General features: G+C 35.5%; 11 protein-coding genes and 1 non-coding gene across 12 annotated transcripts; 2 read left to right on the plus strand and 10 right to left on the minus strand.

Annotated features, from left to right (window-relative positions):
* Positions 1 to 601: 601 nt before the first annotated feature.
* On the minus strand, positions 602 to 2,797 carry ERG7 (lanosterol synthase ERG7; the record flags this gene model as incomplete). The annotated part of the gene is made up of 1 exon (XM_003669052.1): positions 602 to 2,797. One exon carries the CDS (start codon positions 2,795 to 2,797, stop codon positions 602 to 604), a length of 2,196 nt encoding a protein of 731 aa, XP_003669100.1.
* Positions 2,798 to 3,396: 599 nt separating this feature from the next.
* On the plus strand, positions 3,397 to 3,489 carry NDAI0Ctrna2F. Its single transcript is given in 2 exon segments — positions 3,397 to 3,434; positions 3,453 to 3,489. It is a non-coding gene; the product is annotated as a tRNA-Phe (tRNA).
* Positions 3,490 to 3,676: 187 nt separating this feature from the next.
* Positions 3,677 to 4,357, minus strand: PCL5 (Pcl5p; the record flags this gene model as incomplete). The annotated part of the gene is made up of 1 exon (XM_003669053.1): positions 3,677 to 4,357. The coding sequence occupies one exon, from the start codon at positions 4,355 to 4,357 to the stop codon at positions 3,677 to 3,679; it is 681 nt and encodes a 226-aa protein (XP_003669101.1).
* Positions 4,358 to 5,096: 739 nt separating this feature from the next.
* On the minus strand, positions 5,097 to 6,596 carry TRM5 (tRNA (guanine) methyltransferase; the record flags this gene model as incomplete). The annotated part of the gene is made up of 1 exon (XM_003669054.1): positions 5,097 to 6,596. One exon carries the CDS (start codon positions 6,594 to 6,596, stop codon positions 5,097 to 5,099), a length of 1,500 nt encoding a protein of 499 aa, XP_003669102.1.
* A 315-nt stretch (positions 6,597 to 6,911) lies between these two features.
* Positions 6,912 to 8,006, plus strand: RRP4 (exosome non-catalytic core subunit RRP4; the record flags this gene model as incomplete). Its single annotated transcript, XM_003669055.1, has 1 exon — positions 6,912 to 8,006. The coding sequence occupies one exon, from the start codon at positions 6,912 to 6,914 to the stop codon at positions 8,004 to 8,006; it is 1,095 nt and encodes a 364-aa protein (XP_003669103.1).
* A 285-nt stretch (positions 8,007 to 8,291) lies between these two features.
* Positions 8,292 to 9,455, minus strand: DYS1 (deoxyhypusine synthase; the record flags this gene model as incomplete). Its single annotated transcript, XM_003669056.1, has 1 exon — positions 8,292 to 9,455. One exon carries the CDS (start codon positions 9,453 to 9,455, stop codon positions 8,292 to 8,294), a length of 1,164 nt encoding a protein of 387 aa, XP_003669104.1.
* Positions 9,456 to 9,736: 281 nt separating this feature from the next.
* HTD2 (hydroxyacyl-thioester dehydratase HTD2) lies at positions 9,737 to 10,612 on the minus strand (the record flags this gene model as incomplete). Its single annotated transcript, XM_003669057.1, has 1 exon — positions 9,737 to 10,612. One exon carries the CDS (start codon positions 10,610 to 10,612, stop codon positions 9,737 to 9,739), a length of 876 nt encoding a protein of 291 aa, XP_003669105.1.
* Positions 10,613 to 10,959: 347 nt separating this feature from the next.
* Positions 10,960 to 12,765, minus strand: TFB1 (TFIIH/NER complex subunit TFB1; the record flags this gene model as incomplete). The annotated part of the gene is made up of 1 exon (XM_003669058.1): positions 10,960 to 12,765. One exon carries the CDS (start codon positions 12,763 to 12,765, stop codon positions 10,960 to 10,962), a length of 1,806 nt encoding a protein of 601 aa, XP_003669106.1.
* Positions 12,766 to 13,078: 313 nt separating this feature from the next.
* On the minus strand, positions 13,079 to 13,999 carry RRP45 (exosome non-catalytic core subunit RRP45; the record flags this gene model as incomplete). Its single annotated transcript, XM_003669059.1, has 1 exon — positions 13,079 to 13,999. The coding sequence occupies one exon, from the start codon at positions 13,997 to 13,999 to the stop codon at positions 13,079 to 13,081; it is 921 nt and encodes a 306-aa protein (XP_003669107.1).
* A 309-nt stretch (positions 14,000 to 14,308) lies between these two features.
* On the minus strand, positions 14,309 to 15,178 carry RPP1 (RNA-binding RNA processing protein RPP1; the record flags this gene model as incomplete). The annotated part of the gene is made up of 1 exon (XM_003669060.1): positions 14,309 to 15,178. The coding sequence occupies one exon, from the start codon at positions 15,176 to 15,178 to the stop codon at positions 14,309 to 14,311; it is 870 nt and encodes a 289-aa protein (XP_003669108.1).
* A 762-nt stretch (positions 15,179 to 15,940) lies between these two features.
* On the minus strand, positions 15,941 to 18,439 carry NDAI0C02060 (uncharacterized protein; the record flags this gene model as incomplete). Its single annotated transcript, XM_003669061.1, has 1 exon — positions 15,941 to 18,439. One exon carries the CDS (start codon positions 18,437 to 18,439, stop codon positions 15,941 to 15,943), a length of 2,499 nt encoding a protein of 832 aa, XP_003669109.1.
* Positions 18,440 to 20,402: 1,963 nt separating this feature from the next.
* Positions 20,403 to 21,542, minus strand: PAN5 (2-dehydropantoate 2-reductase PAN5; the record flags this gene model as incomplete). The annotated part of the gene is made up of 1 exon (XM_003669062.1): positions 20,403 to 21,542. One exon carries the CDS (start codon positions 21,540 to 21,542, stop codon positions 20,403 to 20,405), a length of 1,140 nt encoding a protein of 379 aa, XP_003669110.1.
* Between the last annotated feature and the right edge of the window lie 687 nt (positions 21,543 to 22,229).

Raw genomic sequence — 22,229 nt, forward strand, 5'->3', positions numbered from 1 at the left:
TGGGTGAGCTGATTTGGTGATTTCACCTTCTTCGGTAGTCTTCTTTAAAGTGTAAATTCTCTTGCCATCTTGGCCTAATGTGTACATTAAATGCATATTGAATGGAGATTTTGTTGTTGGTCTACTTTAATGAATATCCTTTTCTTAAGCATGAACTACAATATCTTTAAAATGAGTTGGGCATCTCCTTCTAGAGCATTTTTTCAAGTTTTGTAATTTTTTTTTTTTCAATTTTTTCATGGTCGTTTAGAATGATTTTCAGATTAAAGGAATATGATAGCGCCACTAAATAAACATGGAATAGAGTGTGAAACAAAATATTCGCTGTTTTCATGTTAACAGCGGCAAGCAACTTCGAAATATGGAGTCTATATGTATATATATATATATATACTATAAAGCACAAAGAGAGGAACAATTAACCTCCCAATAACTTCAAACTCAGGGAAGCATGTTACCCCTTTCTTCATTAATGTAATTTATTGTTTGAAAAAGTGTGAGTAAGATTTATCTGAGTTTCAACAGAATGAATTGCTATATTATATGTTGAAAATATATAATTAATCATAACAAGAGCTTCCATATACTATGACGTAATTTTTTAGATATTAGCATTATGTTCATATATTTGTGAATACAGCCCTAAGGCCTTTATTGGAAACAAAAATCTGTAACTTGGATACTCGATCGCACAAGAATGATTAAACACACCCTCTGGACTTTCGAATTTCCACTCGCCTGATACCTGTTGTCTCTTTTTTAGTAAAGCAATACCTTTATCGATTATATTTTTGTTTGGATATTGCGCCAGTAATAATGCAAGAACGACCCATGCTGTTTGAACTACTAAAGATTCCTTTGTACTCACGTAAGTGTGTAATTCGCTAGATTTCATGGATTCACCCCAACCTCCATCTTCCAATTGTCGTGCAACTAAAAAATCACACCCTTTCTTCACCACGAAAGAGTTTCCATATGTTTCACCGACAGAATGTAATGCCTCCATGGCAAACATGCCCGCATAAGTGTAACATATACCCCAACTCCCGTACCAACTTCCATCATCTTCTTGAACTTTTTTAATATACTCTATAGCAATATTTATTCTTTTCGATATTTCATCTTTACGATAATTATAATGTTTATGGAAAGATGTCAAACCTAATACAGATGAATCGGTACATTCAACATATGGATATTCAACCATAATATTACCAAAAACTTCAGCTGGATTCAACGCTTCTAAAAATAAGGGAGCTTTAATCTTTTCATAAGTTGCAAATGATCCAAATTCAAAAGAACCAGTGTTTTGAAGATCTAGTAGTATATCTACCGCTTTATATAGTCTTTCATCAGAGATTTCATCATGAATATCTTTAAATATAACGGAATTCCTTACCATTATTATTGCTTTGATAGATTCAGCTGTACAATCGGACACTGTATAACCTTGAGTCTTTGTCGAAAACCCCCATGCACCATCTCTTTTATCTCTAAAGCTACCAGTAACGCAATCCGTATCAAATTGGGAGCGACATAAGAATTTGTAAGCATTGGAAATGGTATTGTAGAATTCTGGTCTCTTAGCCAGGCCAGCAACAAACAAATATTGTATGGCAAAAGCACAATCCCACGTTTGAACACCATTAGTACCCATTACTGTCATACCTTGTGGTCCCAGAAACAATGCATCTTTAAATCGATATTGGAATCTCTCGAAAGCTTTGGAGTCAGCCCCTTCTTCGAGTAGTGTAACTAATGCACAAAACGCCTGGTTCACTGGAGCTATACAGAGGTAATCTGTATTTTCTATTTCTTTCTTTATGAGGTCGTAAACTTTGTGTTTAGAATAATCCCTTAATGCATTCGGTCTTAAATATTTTTCATAGGGAACAATTAAAGAGTTCGCAAAATCAAGAGTTTTAGAATGGGGATAATATAAATCCACACCACAAACTGTATTTCTATGTTTTGAAAAATCAATGGAATCAAATGGTTTAACATATATTTCACTTCTTATTTCTTTCAAAAGATCTGTCAATTCACATTGGTAATGTACCAACGATAGATAACTGATAGGCAAATATACTCCCCTCGTATGAACCCACCATCTCCCTGGATGAATAGGCATCCAGTAGGGCAACAACCATGTTTCTGGTGGAGCTGGATTGACACCTTCCCACTTGTATAAATTCAAAACAGATAGCCAGACCTTCCCCCAATGTGGAGCGCTAATGGCGCCGCCTAATCTTAATAAAGTATCTCTAGCTTTCATGCAAACAGGATGATTTGCATCAAGTCCCAGTAATCTTAAGATTATATAGTTAAGAACAGTACCGAATACTGTAGATTTATCTTCCGAATGTAGACCCCAACCACCATCAACAGGATGAGCTGTATTCACAATATATCGTATAATCTCAATACGTTCACTTTCAGGGATTTTAATATCTGCAACATAATTCACTGCAACGTAACCTATAGTCATAAACATTGGGCCCTTGTATTGACATGGGAAAGTTCCAGAAGTTTCATCTTGCAATAATCTGAAGAATTTAGCTCCCTTTAAACAAATAGCTTCAGCAGATACATCCTTAATATTATCTGGATACTGTGGAGTCGGAAAATCTGGTAACTGTAGTAGCCATTTGGTAAAATTGGATTGTGGATCATTGGGTGACTGGTCCTTTGTTATATATTCCCATGATTGACGGCCGTCAATGTTGGTCCTTAATCTCCACAGAAGAGGGTCCGTTTTCTCAAGCCCTAACTCTTCTGAATATAGTTTATTTGCCATTGTTATCTATTGAATATATTTCATTCTAAGATATATAATTGATCAGGAATTGTTTTCCATAACAGATATGTACGGCTATGTAGTCTATGTACGTATATACTTATATAAAGAATGTTAAGCTCTGATATCTTGCTTTTTTGCCCAGCCGATATCCTCGAATGTCATTTGAACGATCGAGAAATGTGCTTAAACGAAAGACCCGAGACAGCAAATTGGATGAATTTGTAATAGAACCTAAAAGTTTATGGAAGTGTTACATATTTAGACTTTTGGCTACATTTGATTATTCTGGAATACATTTCCTGGTATCTCAACCAGCCGATAACGTTAGCAGAACAATACTATCGACGGCCATTCACTATATGTATTGTGTCGTATTTTCGTAAGGAACGACATTTAAACGCAATCATTATGGAAACTTGGAAACGATTGAAGTGCTTACGCATTGACATATTAAGAAGAAGTATGTCTGTTTGTGGTGATGATCATTACATGGGAATTTCATCATATTTAGGGAAATATTCTTGAAAGAATATTGTTATGAAGGAAGTACTTCCAAGGGTGGTCGTTACCAAAGATTTCCAATTTCAAGAAAATAAGCGGATTTAGCTCAGTTGGGAGAGCGCCAGACTGAAGAAAAACTTCGCTCATTTGAAATCTGGAGGTCGTGTGTTCGATCCACACAATTCGCAACTATTCTTTTTTTGATTTTTGATCTTCAAATCCCGAGTGGGACAGATGTTGAATGCCAAAGCTTTCGCGCCCATTCACTTTTGGTCGAAATCGGTCCAAAAAACGGTCCAACATCTATCCCACTCGGGGTACTTCTTAAGAAACATAAGAAGGAACAATAGAAGGTGTAAGAATAGTTTATTATGATTAGCATATATTTTTATTCACCTTTGAAGAATTATAGAGTATCGAATAATTACTTACCATTTTTTTGTTGTCCCATTTTTTTAAATTTGTAAAACTCCATTTATTAATTTCTGTTACGTCGACAACGAGATGATAATTTAATCTCATTAAACACCACCTTTCAAGAATCGAGAGGTCTCTTTTTGATATCCCACTGATTAGAGACCATGCTTTCATCGAAAAAGTCTTGTCGTTGAGAAATTTATGTGACAGAATCAAACAAGATAAGAATATTCTTTTCGAACAATGTACAAATTCAGGGTTAGGATCTTGGTTCAATTGGACTGAGTTGTATAGCTTTTGGAAATAGAATGAGGCAACAATGACATTATTTCGCGATGATTGAGATCTTTTTAATATTTCCATTAAATATGTTTTTATTGATGATTTTTCATTTGGCACTTTCTTTGTCGAGAGATATTTTACAGTTTCCGATAAGAATTCAGCGATAGTATCGACCAATGACATATTATATTCTAATTTGGAATTTGATAATATCGTAATTGGTTTAAGTTTAATATTTTGAGACAAATCGAGTAGAGCCTTGGTATCATCACGATTTTCCTTCTTCTGTAGATATTTCCTCATTACAGCAAAGTAGTTTGCTCTCTTATTATCTTGGGAAGTACTGAAAAATAGCATAATAAAGGAAAATTTTGTTACTCGGTTTAATATTATTTTATGCTAACTTATAACTATCTCCGAGCAAAGTTAGGAACTAAAGGAGTTTATATTTTAATCTAATCTATGTATTAATATTATATTTTATAGTGTACAGAATCATTATACACAGCACCGCATGAAAGAAATTAGGCTATGGCTATAGGCATAGTTTTAGTCATAATGCTAACTTTTTCAGCCAAAGATATTCAATAGATCAAGTCAAATTGCCATGGATTTATGAAATTTGCTATTCCACGATTTCCCATTTATTACTAAACTGTGGCTCTAGAAAGCCTATATTTATGAACGGATTCGTCATGAGTCGCTCAGGTAAAGTTCTATGTACAGAAAGGCCATGCTTAGGTTATTCCGTACTTGACTCATCTAGAAGGAAACCGGGCCGGATTTCTCGAGGCATCGGAGTCACAGGTAATGTCATCTCCCCGCCTGTCAAATACGAGATACGTAATCAACAAGAGCCATGACAGAAATTCAAAATCGCGGTATTTTAAATTTGGTCGTCGATAAGCTTCATACCGCATGAATTTTTATAATAACTAGATTGTATAAAGGATGGGTAAAAATGGAACACTACATCTCAAGTCATGTTTCTAGCGTAAAGAATCTACAAGTTTTTAGAGATACAATATAATGAGTATTAATTATATAAATTTTCCTACTACATTCATGCACTTACGTATATATTTCAGTTGGAATGTTAAGTACTTTTAGAGGCGAATGCGATGGACGCTGGTAATTTAAAACTGACGCAAAACATCGGTTTGGTTGGTGATACTTTACGTACAAGATGGAAGGATAATGCTTCTTGCGGTAGAACAACAGTAGTCGTTTTCAATGAATTCAGTATCCTTTGGTACACTCTGGAATGTAACTCTTCCATTGTAAGATCCTCATCATTGTCATATTTTTCAAAGCAATGAACATGAATCCATGGCATTTTGTTCTTCGTTGTATCAGAAGAATATAATCCAATGAAAGACCCGAGGAAATCAATGGCACTATCTGGTAAATTCATGACAAAATGACTAATTTCATTCGGTATGACAACTTCTTTATATAACTTAACAGGTTCTGAAGTTCCATCTTCATTCTTCTTGTGTCTCTTCCTCGTAGGTTTGATATTCACGTGAATTTTGCCATTTTCTTCATTATCTATCCATCTCTTCAATAAAGTAGGTGATTCACGAATAAATTCACCACCATCTAAATTAAATGGTTTAACTAACTGATCTACTTTGTTCAAAGTTATGTTTTCCTTCAAATATTTGAAACTCTCCGGGTTAAGATCATTCGCTAGGACAATGACATCTTTTTTCCCTGCTGGTACTGCAAATGGACCCACACCCGCAAATACGTCACAAACAACTTCACCCATATTGAAATATTTAGTAACTAATCTATCGTGTTCTGTATGTAACCTTGAATTCCAATAAACTTTGCTAAAATCAAACTTAAATGTACAATTAGATTCCTTTTGCTCCACAATTAAGTTATCAACATTACCAGCGATAACTTTCATTGGGAATGTTCTAAACTTAGTAGCAATGGAACTGACTTTATCAACTACACATTCAATTTTATGATTCTTATCTAAGATAACTTGGCCAATCAACGCATCGAAAGGCTTAAATTCAGCACGAAGATTCAAGTGAGCAATGTGGCCCGTTACAGTGAACCCAGTTGGTATTTCTTCCAAATGATCTTCTGGTAAAACAGCTCTCAATATATCTTCTGCTCTCCAATAGTCGTAATTTAACAGGTATTCGTAATTCAGGATTTCTGCTTGGGTTTCTCTCAAAAATTCTACGGCCTCAGGAGATAAAACACTAGAAACATCATCTTTCTTAGTGATTGAGTCCGTTAATAGGACTCCCTTAGTAATAATTCCGTTATCGCAGGCGAGTGTCTTGCCATCATCTGGGGAGATATCTTTAGTTTGTTCTAATTTGACCACATGTGGAATTCTCGGAACTCTTAAGATATAACCTTTGAATTTTTTAGAGAATATACTAATATTCTTTAAATCAGGGAATTTCACGGCACATAATGGGATCCTCTTGATGAAAAAGGACCTGTCTAATGTCGTCATTTGACGATTTATTGGTGGATCATATTTTCCTGTACTCATTTTTCGCAGTTGGGGTATGAAAGATAGTTTATTTCTGGATTGTTTTTTTAGGATGTTTACAAGAAACATCCACTTATTAGGAGTTATATAATGAACCAACAAGACTGAATTGATTCAATGGGAACAGCTTTTTTTGGCGATGATCCTCACTAGCTATTCGAGATTTTTCAGTTATTTTTGAATTTTCGATAAATTTTCTGAAAAACTTTGGAATTTTGACGTTTTTTGCACGTGTTGGAAAATTTTGTTAAAAGAAACAGATTCGTTGGATAATTCAATAAGTAACCTGCCAGGAAATCGATGAGTTATAGAAGGATCTAGTCTCATTCTTAACTACGTATGCTTGTAGGATAAGAGAGCCAAAATCAAGATCCAATTCTGAAAATGTCAGGTGTTATAAGCGTGGTGAAAAGGCATGGTGATTTCCAATATTCTGTGGATAGTACGAATATTCAAAATGACGAAGATGAAGATATTTCCATGTCCGATGTCGATATCGCTGATAGAAAATTATCAAAAGATAATGATAATGAATCAGGGCTCCAAATTGTTACTCCCGGTGAATTAGTTACAGATGATCCAATCTGGATGAGAGGGCATGGGACATACTTTTTAGATAATATGACATATTCTTCTGTCGCAGGGGCAGTTTCTAGAGTTAATAGATTGTTATCGGTTATTCCTTTAAAAAGTCGTTATTCTCCAGAGACAGGTGATCATATTGTTGGTAGAGTTGCAGAGGTCGGGAATAAGAGATGGAGAGTTGATATTGGTGGGAAACAACATGCAATCCTAATGTTAGGGTCCGTCAATTTACCTGGTGGGATATTACGAAGAAAATCTGAAAGTGATGAATTACAAATGAGAAGTTTCTTGAAAGAAGGTGATTTACTAAATGCAGAAGTCCAATCTCTTTTCCAAGACGGTAGTGCATCCTTACATACTAGATCTTTGAAATACGGTAAATTAAGAAACGGTATGTTTTGTCAAGTACCCAGTTCATTAATTGTTAGGTCGAAAAATCATACACATAATCTACCTGGTAATATCACTGTAGTATTGGGTGTGAACGGGTTTATATGGTTGAGGAAGACTTCACAGATGGACTTGGTAAGAGATGCACCACCAGGTGGTAGTACAGGAGCAACTTCATCTCAACGGTCTACTGCAGGCCCTACAGGTGCTGTTTCGTTGAATCCATCAATTACACGGTTAGAAGAAGAATCTTCTTGGCAGATTTATTCTGACGAAAATGATCCAACTATTTCAAGTAATATAAGGAAAACCATTTGTCGTTACGCAAATGTAATAAAAGCTTTAGCATTTTGCGAAATTGGCATTACCCAAGAACGTGTCATAAGTGCATATGAAGCTAGTATGGCATATCCAAATGTCGGTTCTTTAATTGAAAGAGAAACCATGGAATCAATTGGACATGATGTGCTCAACGTAGAAAAAATGAGAGGTAACGCTAATTAAGAAGCGAAAGATTGAATTCTGATAGAATGTGCATATTCAAATAACTCTACATCATATTGTATACTAGTTAATAAAATAATTTGAATTATGCTTTTCACAATGTTCTGGAGGAATAGCAATGAAGAGGGCGGCACCATTCAACTTTGAGATAATATGTAACGTTACATTATTTGTCTATATAAAGTCTAAAAATTGTTAGAAGTCATTATATATCTATATCGTAATAAAATAAATAGCATCATTTTTTTACTGAGAAAAGTTTCATAAAAGATCATACCTAAGTTCCTAATCTTTGTTATTCTTTAATGGTTTGCCATTAGCAAAAGTAGCGGCAACGATCAGTGGCCAAACGATGGTAACATCGGCGTACACCTTAACAGATTCAGCTTCCACTTTAATCTTACCCCAAGAGACAGCTTCATCTGGTCTAGCACCGGCATCAGAACCATCGAATTCTTGACCGGTATTGATATAGACGGCATAATCGGCACCATTTCTCATCAAACAAGCATTGGCGATATGATGTTTGATCAAACCACCACCTAAAATAAGCATACCTGCCTTAGAGGCTTCCATAGACATTGAATTGATCTTACGGATATCAGCAACAATATCTAATCTCAGTTGCTTTGGGGAAGCTTTGAAGGTATGGAAGAATAACATATCACCAATAGAACCATCAGTAAGGGATGGACAAAAAACAGGAATGTTGTTCTTATGAGCCCAATATAGAACAGAAGTTTCATCGTTAATTTCCTTACCAATACGGTTGATGAATTTGGAAGGAGTCCAAATTGGCGTATTAAGATCTTGGTTAGCTTCCAAACAATCAGCTCCATGTTCCTTAACGTAAGCATCTTGTTCTTCTAACATGGTATCTAAAATCGGAACAATCCATTCTTCGAATTTACAATAATTATCGTTTGGTACCAACAAATTACCAATACGGTTCATACCTTGATCACGTAATTTGCTACCTTTCAAAGAGAATTCACCCATGTAAGTCGGAGCCAGACATTTAATGATATCTTCTTCAATACCACCAGCAGAGGTAACAATAGCGTCCACCATCTTATGTTGAACCAAATATCTTAAAGTTTCTCTTAACCCGGAACTAATCAAATTAGAAGTATAACCCATAAAGATAGTTGTTTTTTGGAACCCATTTTCATCAAATGAACCTTTCTTATCATGATCCTCTAATTCATCGATATGTTTACCTCTCCATGATCTCATATTATCGATGATATCGCAGGCTTTACCTAGAGAACTAGCTTGGAACCCCATCCTCTTCATCGCTTCAACCAAGTCCGAAGCTCTCATATCAGTAGCATTTTCCTTAGAATAATCAATACCTTCTACTTTGACGAAGTCATCTGGGACTGGGACGGATTCCTTTAGGACGGCATCTTGTAAGATCTCTGGTAGTTTATCGTTGATGTTAGACATTATCTCTTACTGTGAACGTAACGTGTCTTGCTTAATTTCTCGAGGAAAACCCTATGATCAATGTCAACGAGAGTAAACTTGTGTCTTGAACGTAAGAGTTCCCCATAGCTTATATAACATAAGAAGGTAAGTAATACTTTACGTACTTTAAATAAGCTCCTTAAGCTTTTGACAGCAACCGGCGTAGAAGCAGACGGAACAAAGTGCGGAAGTAACAAAGCGAACATCTCGGAAAGGAAAATTTTTTCAAAAAGAGCTTCCTCTATTATGGAGTGGATCTATTATAATAACAGTGGTCCACTAGTATTGGTGATGACCTCGATCTCAGCTGAAAGATAGGTTTTATCTAGAGAATCCACAGGTACCATCCATAACTTATACTTGCCCTCTGCATTGTCCAAGAGTAGTATATCAACTTTAGTCTCTGGATAGATCGGTGAGCTATGTTTATATTTAACGTTTCTTATTGAAGTGGCTGTACCCTTAAAATATACATCTGCAAACTTCAACATAACCTGAAGTGAAAACGGACCTTGAACAATGATATCTTTATAACCTTCTATCTCTTGAGAATATTGACTGTCCAAATGGATTCTATGAGGGTTAGAGGTTAAGTAACTATAACTAATGATATCTTCTCGTTTAAACCTAAAGGTACCTATTTTCTTACTCGAGGATGGGGTATTGGAGGATATAAGACGGGTTTTGCCATCCGATGGCTCCGTATTAGTATATAGTAGCGTTCTTAACTCAGTAATGAATGGTTTATTGCTTACGGAAGGCATTAAGATATTCCTGTTTATACAAACAAAAGTGTCCTTATTCTTCTTTTTAACGAACTTTATCGTTTCTATGCACTGTCCGTCAATATCTAAAGGAATTGACGAATTATGGTTTGTTATATGACCTTGAACCCATAACCTCCTCGTATATAGTAATTCAGATCTATTCAGAAGGGAGGAGGGTGTTTGATGTGTAAAGTAACCATCTCTATCTAATCGTGTTGTTTGTAGAGAATTGAAGAATAACAAGTGATCGCCAATTTTCAAAGAAGATATATTTATATCTAATTCCGGAAGTTGAGGCCTGATCAGTTGAAGAAACTTCCATATTTGACTTCTACTTGTTTTATCTTTCAATAACCACGTATTAAGCATCTTTTCTTCACATTTTTTTTGCTATCTTCCATAACCGTCTGTAAAAATAAATGTAAGATTTAAAGTTAGTATGAAATTAAGAAGCTTTAAGTGGTCTAGAACGGCCCCGCAATTTTTATGTACACCTCTCCAATATAGGAATTGAACTGTACATCATAAAGCTATTGAAATATAAGTCTTTAATCTTTGTTTATCGTGTGAGATTATTACTAGTTGCTCACATTGATATGTTCATTTTAATATAATCACCTTATACGCATATATAGATTCTACTTAGTCAATAAATACCCATTGTTCACGATCGTTATATGATAATATGAGATATTCAAAGCCAATCGCCTCATCTATCAACTTGCTTGCTCAAGTAAACTGTCATATTTTTTTATTGCAGTAGTAATAGAATGGAGAATAGGATTCAAATATGCTTCACAAGTTTCGGCCATTTCTTGGCTATCTCCTTGACGAACATCGTGGAATAATTCTTTTAGCTTATCCATACAATCCTTCAAATTGTTATAAAGTTTCTTAACTGTAGAAGCTCTTTTGGCAAGACCACTTTGGAAATGTATATAGAAATGTTTCAAGAATTCACAACACGTACTATGCAATATTCTACAACTTTCCAAAAGATCAGGCGGTATCGTCGAGCTAGCTTCTATTTCATCTGTCCTATTCCCGACAAATGCCCCCATCAAAGAGTCCACAGTATTATGCTTTGCCTGTTTTGCATTAGTCTTAACTGCGCTGTTTATTCTCTTACTGATTTCGCTACTAGTAGAATCATCTGGGATCATTTTACTTAAATCCAAAGTATTTATAAGAGAATTCAAAACCGTCGATATTTCTTGTTTGACAGCATCAGAGTCAAATGCACCTTTCTTATTTACTACATCACCGTCATTTGTGGAAGAGCTCGTCTCTTTATCACGTCGTGTCTTCAAATGCACCAAAGCATAATCTGCATGATAGGTTGCATTCAAATCATGTATCTCTAGGTTTTCTCGTTCCTCTTTTTCAGGATCTTCTTGTTGCAGAGTGGACCTCGAATATTCTGTTTCCAAAGCCATCACCATTTTCTCACTTAGTCTATTCATTCCCTTTAATATATCGACTGTGCCATCGTTATTCCCATTAATATCAACACCAGGCTGCATGGTAAAATCAGGTTTATTCCCAAATTTCACAGGATCATCTTGTTTATTCCCATCAATATCAATGAATTTTTGAACCGGATGAGTTAGCTTGATATCATCTTGTCTATCATATTCTTGATCAAGAGTTAAATATCGATCAATAATTACATCACCTCTATCATTTTGCATGATTTTTTCACCCCTCAATTTTCTAAATAATTTGGAAGAGAAAAATCTTGCCCAAAATTCCGGTTCTTTGAAATTTTTTGGAACATTATCATCATATGCTTTCTTTACAATCGGATAATTTTCGAAAATACTATAAATTTTCTCTCTTGATAGATTAACGTTAACTTTGTTTTCAGAAGATGCGACAGGTTTAATCGTTGATAAGACATTATAAGGCCCAATTTTTTGAGAGGTTGATAATGCAAAGGCTCTCAACAGAGGAATACGCGTTGACCAAAATTCATCAGCAAGTAAACCAGAATGTATAACAGTTTCCTGAAAAGTTTTCATTAAATTCTTATTATTTTTCAGCAAAGATTGTTGTAATTTTAAATTCGTTAATAGTTTTGCTTTTGATAGAGAGTCATCTAATTTAGCAGTATTAATAAGAGGAGCTGAGATTTGCTTCTCGTTTGCCATATCACTTTTTCTTTTCTCTTCATATAACTCATCATCTTTGTAACGGGAGATGATCAACTGTAAAGTAGTTTTGATATTATCCATGACAGTCCTATTATTAAATGAAAACATATGTGTCTGAGGTTTCGGTGGAGCCTCATTACCTTCATTGTCTTTCACTTTTTTATTTTCATCAACTTTTGACATTAATCTTAACATCATCTTTTCACTGGTAACAGGGGTAGCTTGCAGTTTATCAATACCATCTAGAATGATTGTATGTGTCTTATCCCCATCGGTTGATCTCCATATTAGTTCAGCAGGTGAGGCATCCTCATTGATTGTTATAATACCAGAGACTTTTTTGAAAGTGGCTGCTCCTGAATGGGACATTGGTCTAAAAAAATGATTTCAAGGACCTGAATACGGTTATTCTATAACCTTTCTTCACCTTTAGATTACTGAACTAAGATCGCGTTACTTAGAGAAGGTTTCACTTGTTGGAATTATATGTACGCTTGCAGATTTTATGATTTTTAGGTCCCGCGAATACATTCAAAGACCTCGATAGCCAGGATGGTCGAGAAGCACCTTACGAATAAATATATATATATATATTTAAAGGAAAAATATAACATCTAAATGCTAATATTATTATTGAATAAAGAATGCTATATGGCTATTTTTCGCCTATTTACAACAGATATTATGAAGTTTCACGGGCATTTTCTGAAGTAAGCAAATCAGCAAACTTATTCCTGCGTTTTTCATCCTTCTTTAACACGTACGTGATTTTATCTGTGATTTCCTCCGTAATAGCGTACGCTTTACGACAACATTCCATCAAAGATAATGCATCCATTGGAAGGCCACCTGCCTTCGAGACTTGTACTACTTCCCTATTTTTATTTAAAGTTACTGTCAAAACACCATCTCTTAGCAGCTCTTCTTTTAATGTGGCGTCAATGATGGTAATTTCTGCATTTGTATCACCTTTTATATTCTCTTCAGTATCCATGGGATTGAAGAAGGAGAATGTGACACAGATTGGTACATGTAATATACCTAAAGGTACAGGTTCTCTTTCATCGACGGGATGCATTATCACCTGTTCTCCGTGGACAGTAATATCAGGTTTCCTAAAATGCAGTAGACCGGCCATGACCGCAATACACGAGGCATCGATAAATCCACCATCGCAATTCAAGAAATGAACGTCTGCTCTAACTGCCCAACATTTACTGCCCGCAACAATACATAAACCTTCAATGTCTAAAGCCCCTGATCTTCTCACAGCTTTTTCAATAATTCTTGCAATCAGCACTTCATCTTCGTTTGTATTGTTCCCATTTTCAAATTGTGGTCCAGCCATTGGAGAATTCTCGGTCGATATTAAAAATAAACCTTCAAATGGCCTATCTTCATATGGTTGAGTGATTTGACAACTGATTCTACAGTGAACTTTAGTTTTGCCCATTTCTATAGTAACATCACCGTATTCGTCACCAAATGCGATTTTAACATCACGAAATTGACTAAATGAACGTCCATCAAGTCTATAATTTTGCCTTAGTGCTTCAAGTAAAAATTTTGATTCTGAATTGGAAATCTCTATTTCTTTCGCCATATTTCGTTGGTAATGCTGATTTCTAAAAAGACGGATTATTTGCTCGAAAATAATATAATATCAATGCCTTGATAAACCTTATATTGTTATTGGTAACTTAATTGCTTTCTATTTTACCATTCATTAAGCTATTTATTATAATTAAAAGTTATCTCATCTCTAAAATTACTACAAATTTTCCAATCTCGTTGAAAGTGATTGCTTAATTATGCGGTGTGAGGTTGTTATAGATGATGCCGAAACAAGTTTTGATAATGAATAAATATAGTCTATAAAGAGTGTCACAGTACACATTCTAATAGTCTCATATTATAATTTCCTTTTTTTACCTGATTTGTCTTCAGCAGGAGATAGAGATCTTTTTACGATTTTGATATTCTTATTGTCATCTATACCTTCCAAATCATTGACGACATCTGAGTCACCGCCTCCAATAGCAACTGTTTGCTTATAACTTTTATTTCTTAATCGTCCATTAAGTAAGACCAGTGACGCTAGTTGACCCATAGCTTTGGTACATTTATCGCTCTCTAAACCAAGCAATTTAATCAAGCTGGAAACACCAAGGATGTTTCTACATTCTAGAGAATTCTGAGCACCACTGCTAATCACAATCCCTCTTGATCTTGAACTTCTTATAACACTTCTAACATTTTGCACATATTGCCTTCTTGATTGAATGTCCCTTAACGCGTGAGAATATACAACCTCCACTTTCACCCCTCTATTGACGCAACTGCAAATACTTTTATGTTTCAGGAAAGTTGGTAATCGTTGGCCGTAGTTGAATGTCAATAAATCAATTTCAAGATTAGTAGTGGCTAAAGTTAATCCACGTTCACTAATCGGTAATGCTGCAATAATATCGAACGCTTGGGAAATTTTAGATAAAGATTGACCATTTGATGGATCATCGATGACTAGAGTGATTCTTGAATAAATTTTCATCCCAGTTTCCTTCATGAAATCACCAAACAACTCTTGAATATTCATGGGATTCATATCCTTTACATTGTTAGGAAATTTATCGCTGTGATTGACTGTAAAGTTCAACGCTGTGTGGGTATAACCCAAGGTATAAAGAGTAGATAGTGTAGCTCTAAGACGTTCTAGATCTTCTGGTTTGATCGATTCTTTGAAGGACTTTTGTGGCCATTCAACATTTAAATCCACTAACATGTTTTATCGCTAATATATCACCTGAGGGTGTTGCAAAATTAATTATAACTGTTTTCTTTATTAGAGACGGTCGGTTCTCATACTGTATGAATTTTGTTCTTGATGTGCTTCTCTCTGTTAGGGTCTCCAGCCCGGTGCTCGCATCTTCAACTTGTTTTTTTTGTGTTCATGTTGGCGCGAAGCTTCTAATCCTGTGAAAACCATGTCGGAAATATAATCGTTAGTCTAACATCACGTGTAAACATTATTTCTTTGCTCCGTGGCTAGATTCTTGTAGTCTAAATAAGGCAGTGATGCCTCATTCTATTATCAACACCATGAAGTTTCTTTAACAGTAAAGTAGCAATGTATGATAATACATGTACGCTCAAAGTATCAACCTACGACGCTTAAAGCTGAATCCTTTTGTGCTAGATAGTACTTATTATATAAGTTAAGATAGTTTTTCAACGACAGCAACTATTTTTGATATATTATTCTGGTTATACTTGGGTGAATCTGACTTGAGTACAGAAAAACATTATCTTGATTTGTGCTGAGGTAAGTATATGACTAAATAACTAAATAATGTCGTTAATTAACAATCTTGGTGCTAAATATAGCGACTTTTCTCACCAGCAAAAGCCGAAATCGTTAAGAAATGACCTTTTGCAATGTTTGTGTTGTCGTGCCGTAATATGTTGTGAAGAATATATGGTAGTAAACCCCTCCTTTTCCCGAGGTAAGTACTGTTTATAATATATGGAATGGATAGTAAAAAGATCATGTCTGGAGAAGCGGATGAGAACTCTTTCCCTTACTTATCTTCGATCTATCATTTGCTTTGGTTATACCAAGGGCTGATTCTAGAGCCTCATTTATATTATTCTCATTCAGACCGTCTCTGTTCAAAATAGGCAACGCTTGTTTATCCGAATACATCCAATTCACATCAGGTTGTTCAAGGTATGTATTTAGAAGGTCCTCTACCAAAATTGTGTTCCTGTAAAACCATGATACAGATTTTTTGAGAGCCAATCTAAAATGTTCCAGTTCCTTAACGGCATGTAAAATTGTATAGCTCTCTAGGCCTCTTTCCTTTCGGGCAGCATCTCTCCAGTGGACTATAGTGGAAAATAATAAATAATGGAAGTTAACTGTCTTCGGATCATCCTCCACTTCCAGCCCCAATTGAATAAGACGATCTTCCCAGATAAATTCCAGAAAGAAAAATTCCAACGTATGAAGATAATGCTTATCCATGATGCATTTACCTAAAACATGTGTAGCATCAAGACTTTCATCTCTTATCATTGCAGACATTGGGACAGTTGTTATTTTGTCTTTCTGAGTCGAAGGTTTTGCAGTTTTTTTAAGCCAGGTGTAATGCGTATCGACAAATGTCGACGCTGTAACCATTTTCTTACTTTCTTTATCTACATAATACCGTCCATCAAATGTGAACAGTTCTCGCTCTGGCGGTACTTCCTGTTTCCTCCATGTAATAAGCGGTTTCTCGGTGTAGCTTGGGAGTTGTGACGGTATCAGACCCTTCTTCGGCGATACTAACTTATCTTTCACCGATAATGGTGACGGGGATTTACTTTGTCTTGAGGGTGAAGCTTCCTTGAGAGGTGGGCAGTATTGTGTTGGTGAGCTCTCCTTCATGGATGGCCGGCTCTTGCTCGTCGTATTGATAGGTATGATGACTTTGGTTTCGTCTTTATACTTCACGGTGATTCTTTTTAGTTGTTGGAAATTTATATTTTTTAATATCTTCTTCTCCTCTTCGTTGATTTCCTTCGCTTTTGCTTGTAATTTTACTGTCAAGTTCTTTCCATCTAAATGGTTAGTATTGAAAGTTAAAATAGTTGGCACATTTTTATCTGGCGACTTGCCCGTTTCTTCACCGAATTTTTCCTCGAATAAGGGAGCTTTATTGACCTTAGGAATGGTAAGTATTAGTTCCTTCGTCCTCTTTGGAGAAGAAGCCTCTTTATCATGTAAATGAGATGCTCTCTGTGCTGCAATAGTAGGTAAATTCATTATTTCTTCTCCTTCAAAAGCCGCAGACTCATCTTCTTTAAGTACAGATCCCATTACAGGACTGGCCTGGATAGACTCATTCTCAGCAACTTTGCTATACGTCGAAGTCGAGGTAGTAGTCGAATTATTGCAACCAGTCAGTACACTCGGCACGGTTTTACTGTCATTAGAGATTTGGGAGCCCGCAATCCCATTACTGTGTTCTCTGGAAGTTGGAGCCTTATATTGTTTATTTATGGAATCTAATCCCCGTACATTATTAGCTTTTTTCTCACTTACTGAGGGGGCCTCTTGTGTTACTTTTCTTTCAATCTTTGAGTTCGATGCCCATTTCTCCTTCAACTTTTCGTAATATAATTGTTGGTTACTACTAAGAGCCACCTCCTTGATGCTACGTGGGCTTGTATTTTTTGATTGAGTAGATGTTTTGTTATCAGTACCTGGTGAAGATTCAGAGATATTTTCACTTGGGACAGAACAACCTTGTCTCTCTGATCCCTCATTGGCGCTTGTAGTATTTCTAAATATGTCACTGCCATTGGAGATAAAGCTCGGAGTTTTTGCTTTCAAGCATTGTGCACAATTTGTTCCAACCAACATCTTAGTTCCTGGGGTCAACGCATTTTCCGATAAATTTATAGTGGTAGGTATTATGGTTGAATGCAGTGGAGACTGCTCTCCTAGCACCTCTATACTTTCGTCGGATATTTCTGATTCGGTTGTATGATTAGCATCCATAGTTATATTGGCATTCGTGTTGGAGGCACGCTTGTCAATTTCATTGGCTTCACCATTGGAATCCATGTATTGTTGTTTATTGTCCTGATTATTTTGCTTTGCTTCAGAATTGCTTGCCGGTAATTCCGTGTAGATCTTTTCTAATCGCTTAATAGCTCTCATATCAATTTTTGTTTTTGTTTCCTGGAGATTATTCATCTCTTCTTCGAGAATGGCCTGTGTATTCAATAATGTTTGCACAATTGTGAAAAGATCATTCACCGAAGATAAAGTGGTGTCATCTCTAGTAAAAATCATACCTTCAATTCTATCACATCTTTTTGAGATGATATCAAGCTTCTTATTCAGAACCGACATTTGGCTTTGAATAGGAAGGTCTGCTAGAGCGATGGGCATTGCCACAGCGCTTATTCCATTTCGACCGCATGCATTTGACATTGACGATAAATTGGGTTTGCTCTCAGTTTCTACTGCATGAGTGCCAGAAGCATCTACCATGTTTTATGGATGCAGTTATTTCGAAGTTGCTTTCAGCCGAAACTCTTCTTATTTGCTATTACTCCACCAAATGTCTTGAATCAACGTACTGAACTCCAGTTAATACGGACATTTTTAAACTGTCGCCAACTAATTTTGCAGGAAATTCCCCAGTGGGTGTTTACGCTAAAATCCAACGTGGTTTGTAAACGCCAAACTGTCTAGCTCTGGTCGTTAGGGGAGTTAGCTAATATCGAGGGTAAAGATACTCCTGTTAGGGTAAGAATCTATAACTTTAAGGTCTAGAAACTAACCTTATAAACTTGATTAGTTCGGAGATAAAAAAATAAATTTCTTCATATTCAAACCTAATAGCGCGGAAATAAAGAATACTTTATAAAATAAATAATGAATGAATTAAAATTAAACCATGATATTAGGCACAGAATTCGGTATCAAGAAAGATAGCTGCTGAAGCAGACAAGCCGCATGACCTAAAATACATACATGTTCTCCATCATCAACTTTTCAGCCATTCGTTGGGGAATGCGGCTATAAGACGCTACTTGCCTCACACATCACAGTGCAAACCAAATCTCGTTAATAAAAACAATTTACGCTGTTTGGTAGTGACATCATCCTTTATTTACCCATTCGATTTTTGAGAATTGGTGGTGATAGAATTGATTGTCACAGGATACAATTGCAATTTTTACGATTGTTTCATCCTTCTTCCCATCGTTGTTATTTTCCGTCTGTCATGGAAACATTTATATATCTTTGTTTTAGTAGCTATATTGCTAAAAAGAGAATCAACGAATTTCAAGGATAAATGCGCTTTTTGTTTGAAAGGTATCTCAAGCATAAATTGCTTTCTCTGCTCCAAATTTTAACCTTTGGTGAGAAGAGAAGGTTTGCAGGAATATCTTGATTGTTCATAATCTCCGCTCATTCTTTAAAACATTCAAGGCTCTAAACGTTTTAGATATTCTTTTTGTCGTTTAATTTGAAGATAAAACTATGATTTATTAGCTTATGCATAACTGTCACTGCTATCGCAATAGAGAAATGTTGTTTCTCAAGTGGTTTCGTCATGATACATGATAGATCTAAAATTATTTCTTGTCATACAGTTTCTTACCAGCAACAAACAAGTCTTTGATAGACCCATTTGATGAAAAATATTTCTTCACATAAGCGTTTCTAGCTACAGCAGACTCGCCAAATTGAAATCCTTATATCCGAAAATCCTTATATCCGAATTTTTAAAGAGAATCGTACGTTATAGACGCCTCTTTTCGGTCTCTACGATATTGGCAAACAATTGCTGCACTTCTGTTGTTTTTATACTGTGAGCAACAGATCATTGAGAATGACCGTGTTAGTTTAGCTCTGTTCGGACTTCGTAGTATGGAGCCACTAGGATGCATATACTCTTCAGAATAAGTATTTGTAACAGTTTTTTGCACATTTACTATTCTAATGATTAGCGCCAGTACTTATGTTACCTTTGATGCCATCTATTATAGTCTATAGGCTATTCTGTCCTGCACAAGAAAGTAAGTTAAGAAAAGTTTAGAATTAAGAAATCATAATAAACAACTGAAGTGCCCATTTGCTCTTTATTTTTTATTTTTCCGTGGAAAATCTTCTAGCAAAGCACAAGGGTCAGCAACTTTGTAAAGTTTTTGGCCGCGACAACCCTACTGAACAATGTCGGTCAAGGAATTTGGAATATTCGCAAAACTTATATATAGGCTAAAGAAAAATAAAGAAAAATCGACTCTGTCAAGAACGTCACACAACAGCGAATATTTATACAACAGCGTTTAGACATTGGTTACCGAGTTTTTTTTATAATATATAATATTAAACGAGTCCTGTTAATACTCGCACTGTGATGTCATAATCTATAAATTTCTTTTCTTGCTTTTATCTGCTACATAATATATAGATCATGCGGTGCATCATTCGAAATAACTATTTATTGTTGTCTCCAATCTCCTTGTTGAGCCCTAGTTCTGTTTAATCCTAATCTCAAATTAACTAATTCAGAGATTGTTTTATTAACATTAGCGGCGGCAGCGCCCATTTCGTATTTCTTTGCTAAATCAACTACGTACCCATTGATATAATCAATTTCGGTGTCCCTAAGGTAAAGCGTGTCTTGTCTCATTGAACTACTGTTTCTTTCATTAATATCACATCCGATACGAATGACTTCTTTAACCATGTGCTCAGTATTCAAGATAGAATCTACTGTCAAAGAAACATAATCTTCGTTGCCCTTATATTGATTTTCATACGCAAATAATGGTTTGTATGCAACTCTTAATACGGTTAAACATTCGTCGATAATGGAACGGAAAACGGGCGCACAGTAGTCGACCATTTCACCGTTCACGCAATCGACGATAGCAGTTACAGGATTCATACAACAGTTGACTAGAAATTTAAATAATTGACCGAGTAACATTTCTTGATAACTCATATGTTCCATACCAAATTCCTTGGCAAATGTTTGACTCATCAATAAGTTGACTAATTCATTCTCTGCATAATCCCTTTTTACTAAAGAATTTGTTTGAATCATTTCATCATCATTCCATGGTAAACGTGCAACCTTCATACCTGCCCAGCCGGCATGTGCATAAGTGAACCCAGATTCTTGATAAACCCCATGAGAGATTACACCTTGGAATAATTGTGGTCTTTCAGATTTATTAACGAAAACCTCATCTTTCAATACTTCAAGAACACCAAGTCCATTCTGAATAAGGATCAAGTTTGTATGGGAATTAATGTATTTCAAATAAGGAGCCAAAGCTTCCTTCGTTTGATAAGTCTTGGTGGTTATAACTAAGTTCTCGATGATTCCAGAATTGAATGTTTCCGGACATTGTGCTTCTTCAACTTTACATTCAACTAAGGGTTTCTTTTCCTCGTAAAGCTTACGAATGCTAATTTTAGAGTGCCCTTCGATCTGGAACTTGTCTAATTTTTCTTTTGATCTAAATAATGGGATAACAAGGGCATTAGTGAATCTGATTAAGTCAACAGCAAGGACAGTCCCCATGGACCCTAACCCTAGGATATGAATAATTGGTCTTTTTGCCACGGTCATTTGGTATTATTCGTTTTTTTGGTATTCTTTTTTCTTGGCAGAGTTTCCTTGTGAAGGTGTTAGACTTGTTGTCAAAATTCAGTCCTCCTAGATAGTCTTCTCTTCCTAGATATATTCGATTTTTGTTATAAACGCCTTTGAGATTTCAATAATGCGTTAAAGAATTTCTTTTTGGACGGGCCAGAAGTGGCCGATAATGTGTTTTTTTCTCGAACAGATTTGCCCGCTTATAAGACAGCAAAAAGTGAAATTCTAATCGCGCCGTTGATCTTTGGTAGTATAAATCAATTAAATTAGAATTCTGGCGGCCTTTATTATGGGCGAAGATAGATAGAATTTATACTTGAGAAGAATACTTTCTTTTTTTTTTTAAGATGAGAATATATGAGCTATAGAGAGAGACTTAAATCAATGTGAAAACTAATTATCACGAAGGTCGTCAAATATATTCGTACTTCCGATAGCAAAAATGAAAATACCGAGGTCTCTAAGTTTTATTTTATCCCAGAATCTGTACGAAGAGACTTTAGGAGTCTGGAATTGTTACTTTTAATATATCTTTCAGAGAGTTAAACAATCCCTCATCCAATTTAGTCATTTTCACATTCTCTACAAACCACTCCATACCTTTATGTTCATCTAAGGATTTTTGAAATGCAGTATACTCTCCTTTTTGTTCTTCCGTGA

The sequence above is a fragment of the Naumovozyma dairenensis genome, chromosome 3, assembly GCF_000227115.2.
Source record: "Naumovozyma dairenensis CBS 421 chromosome 3, complete genome".
Lineage (NCBI taxonomy): Eukaryota > Fungi > Ascomycota > Saccharomycetes > Saccharomycetales > Saccharomycetaceae > Naumovozyma > Naumovozyma dairenensis.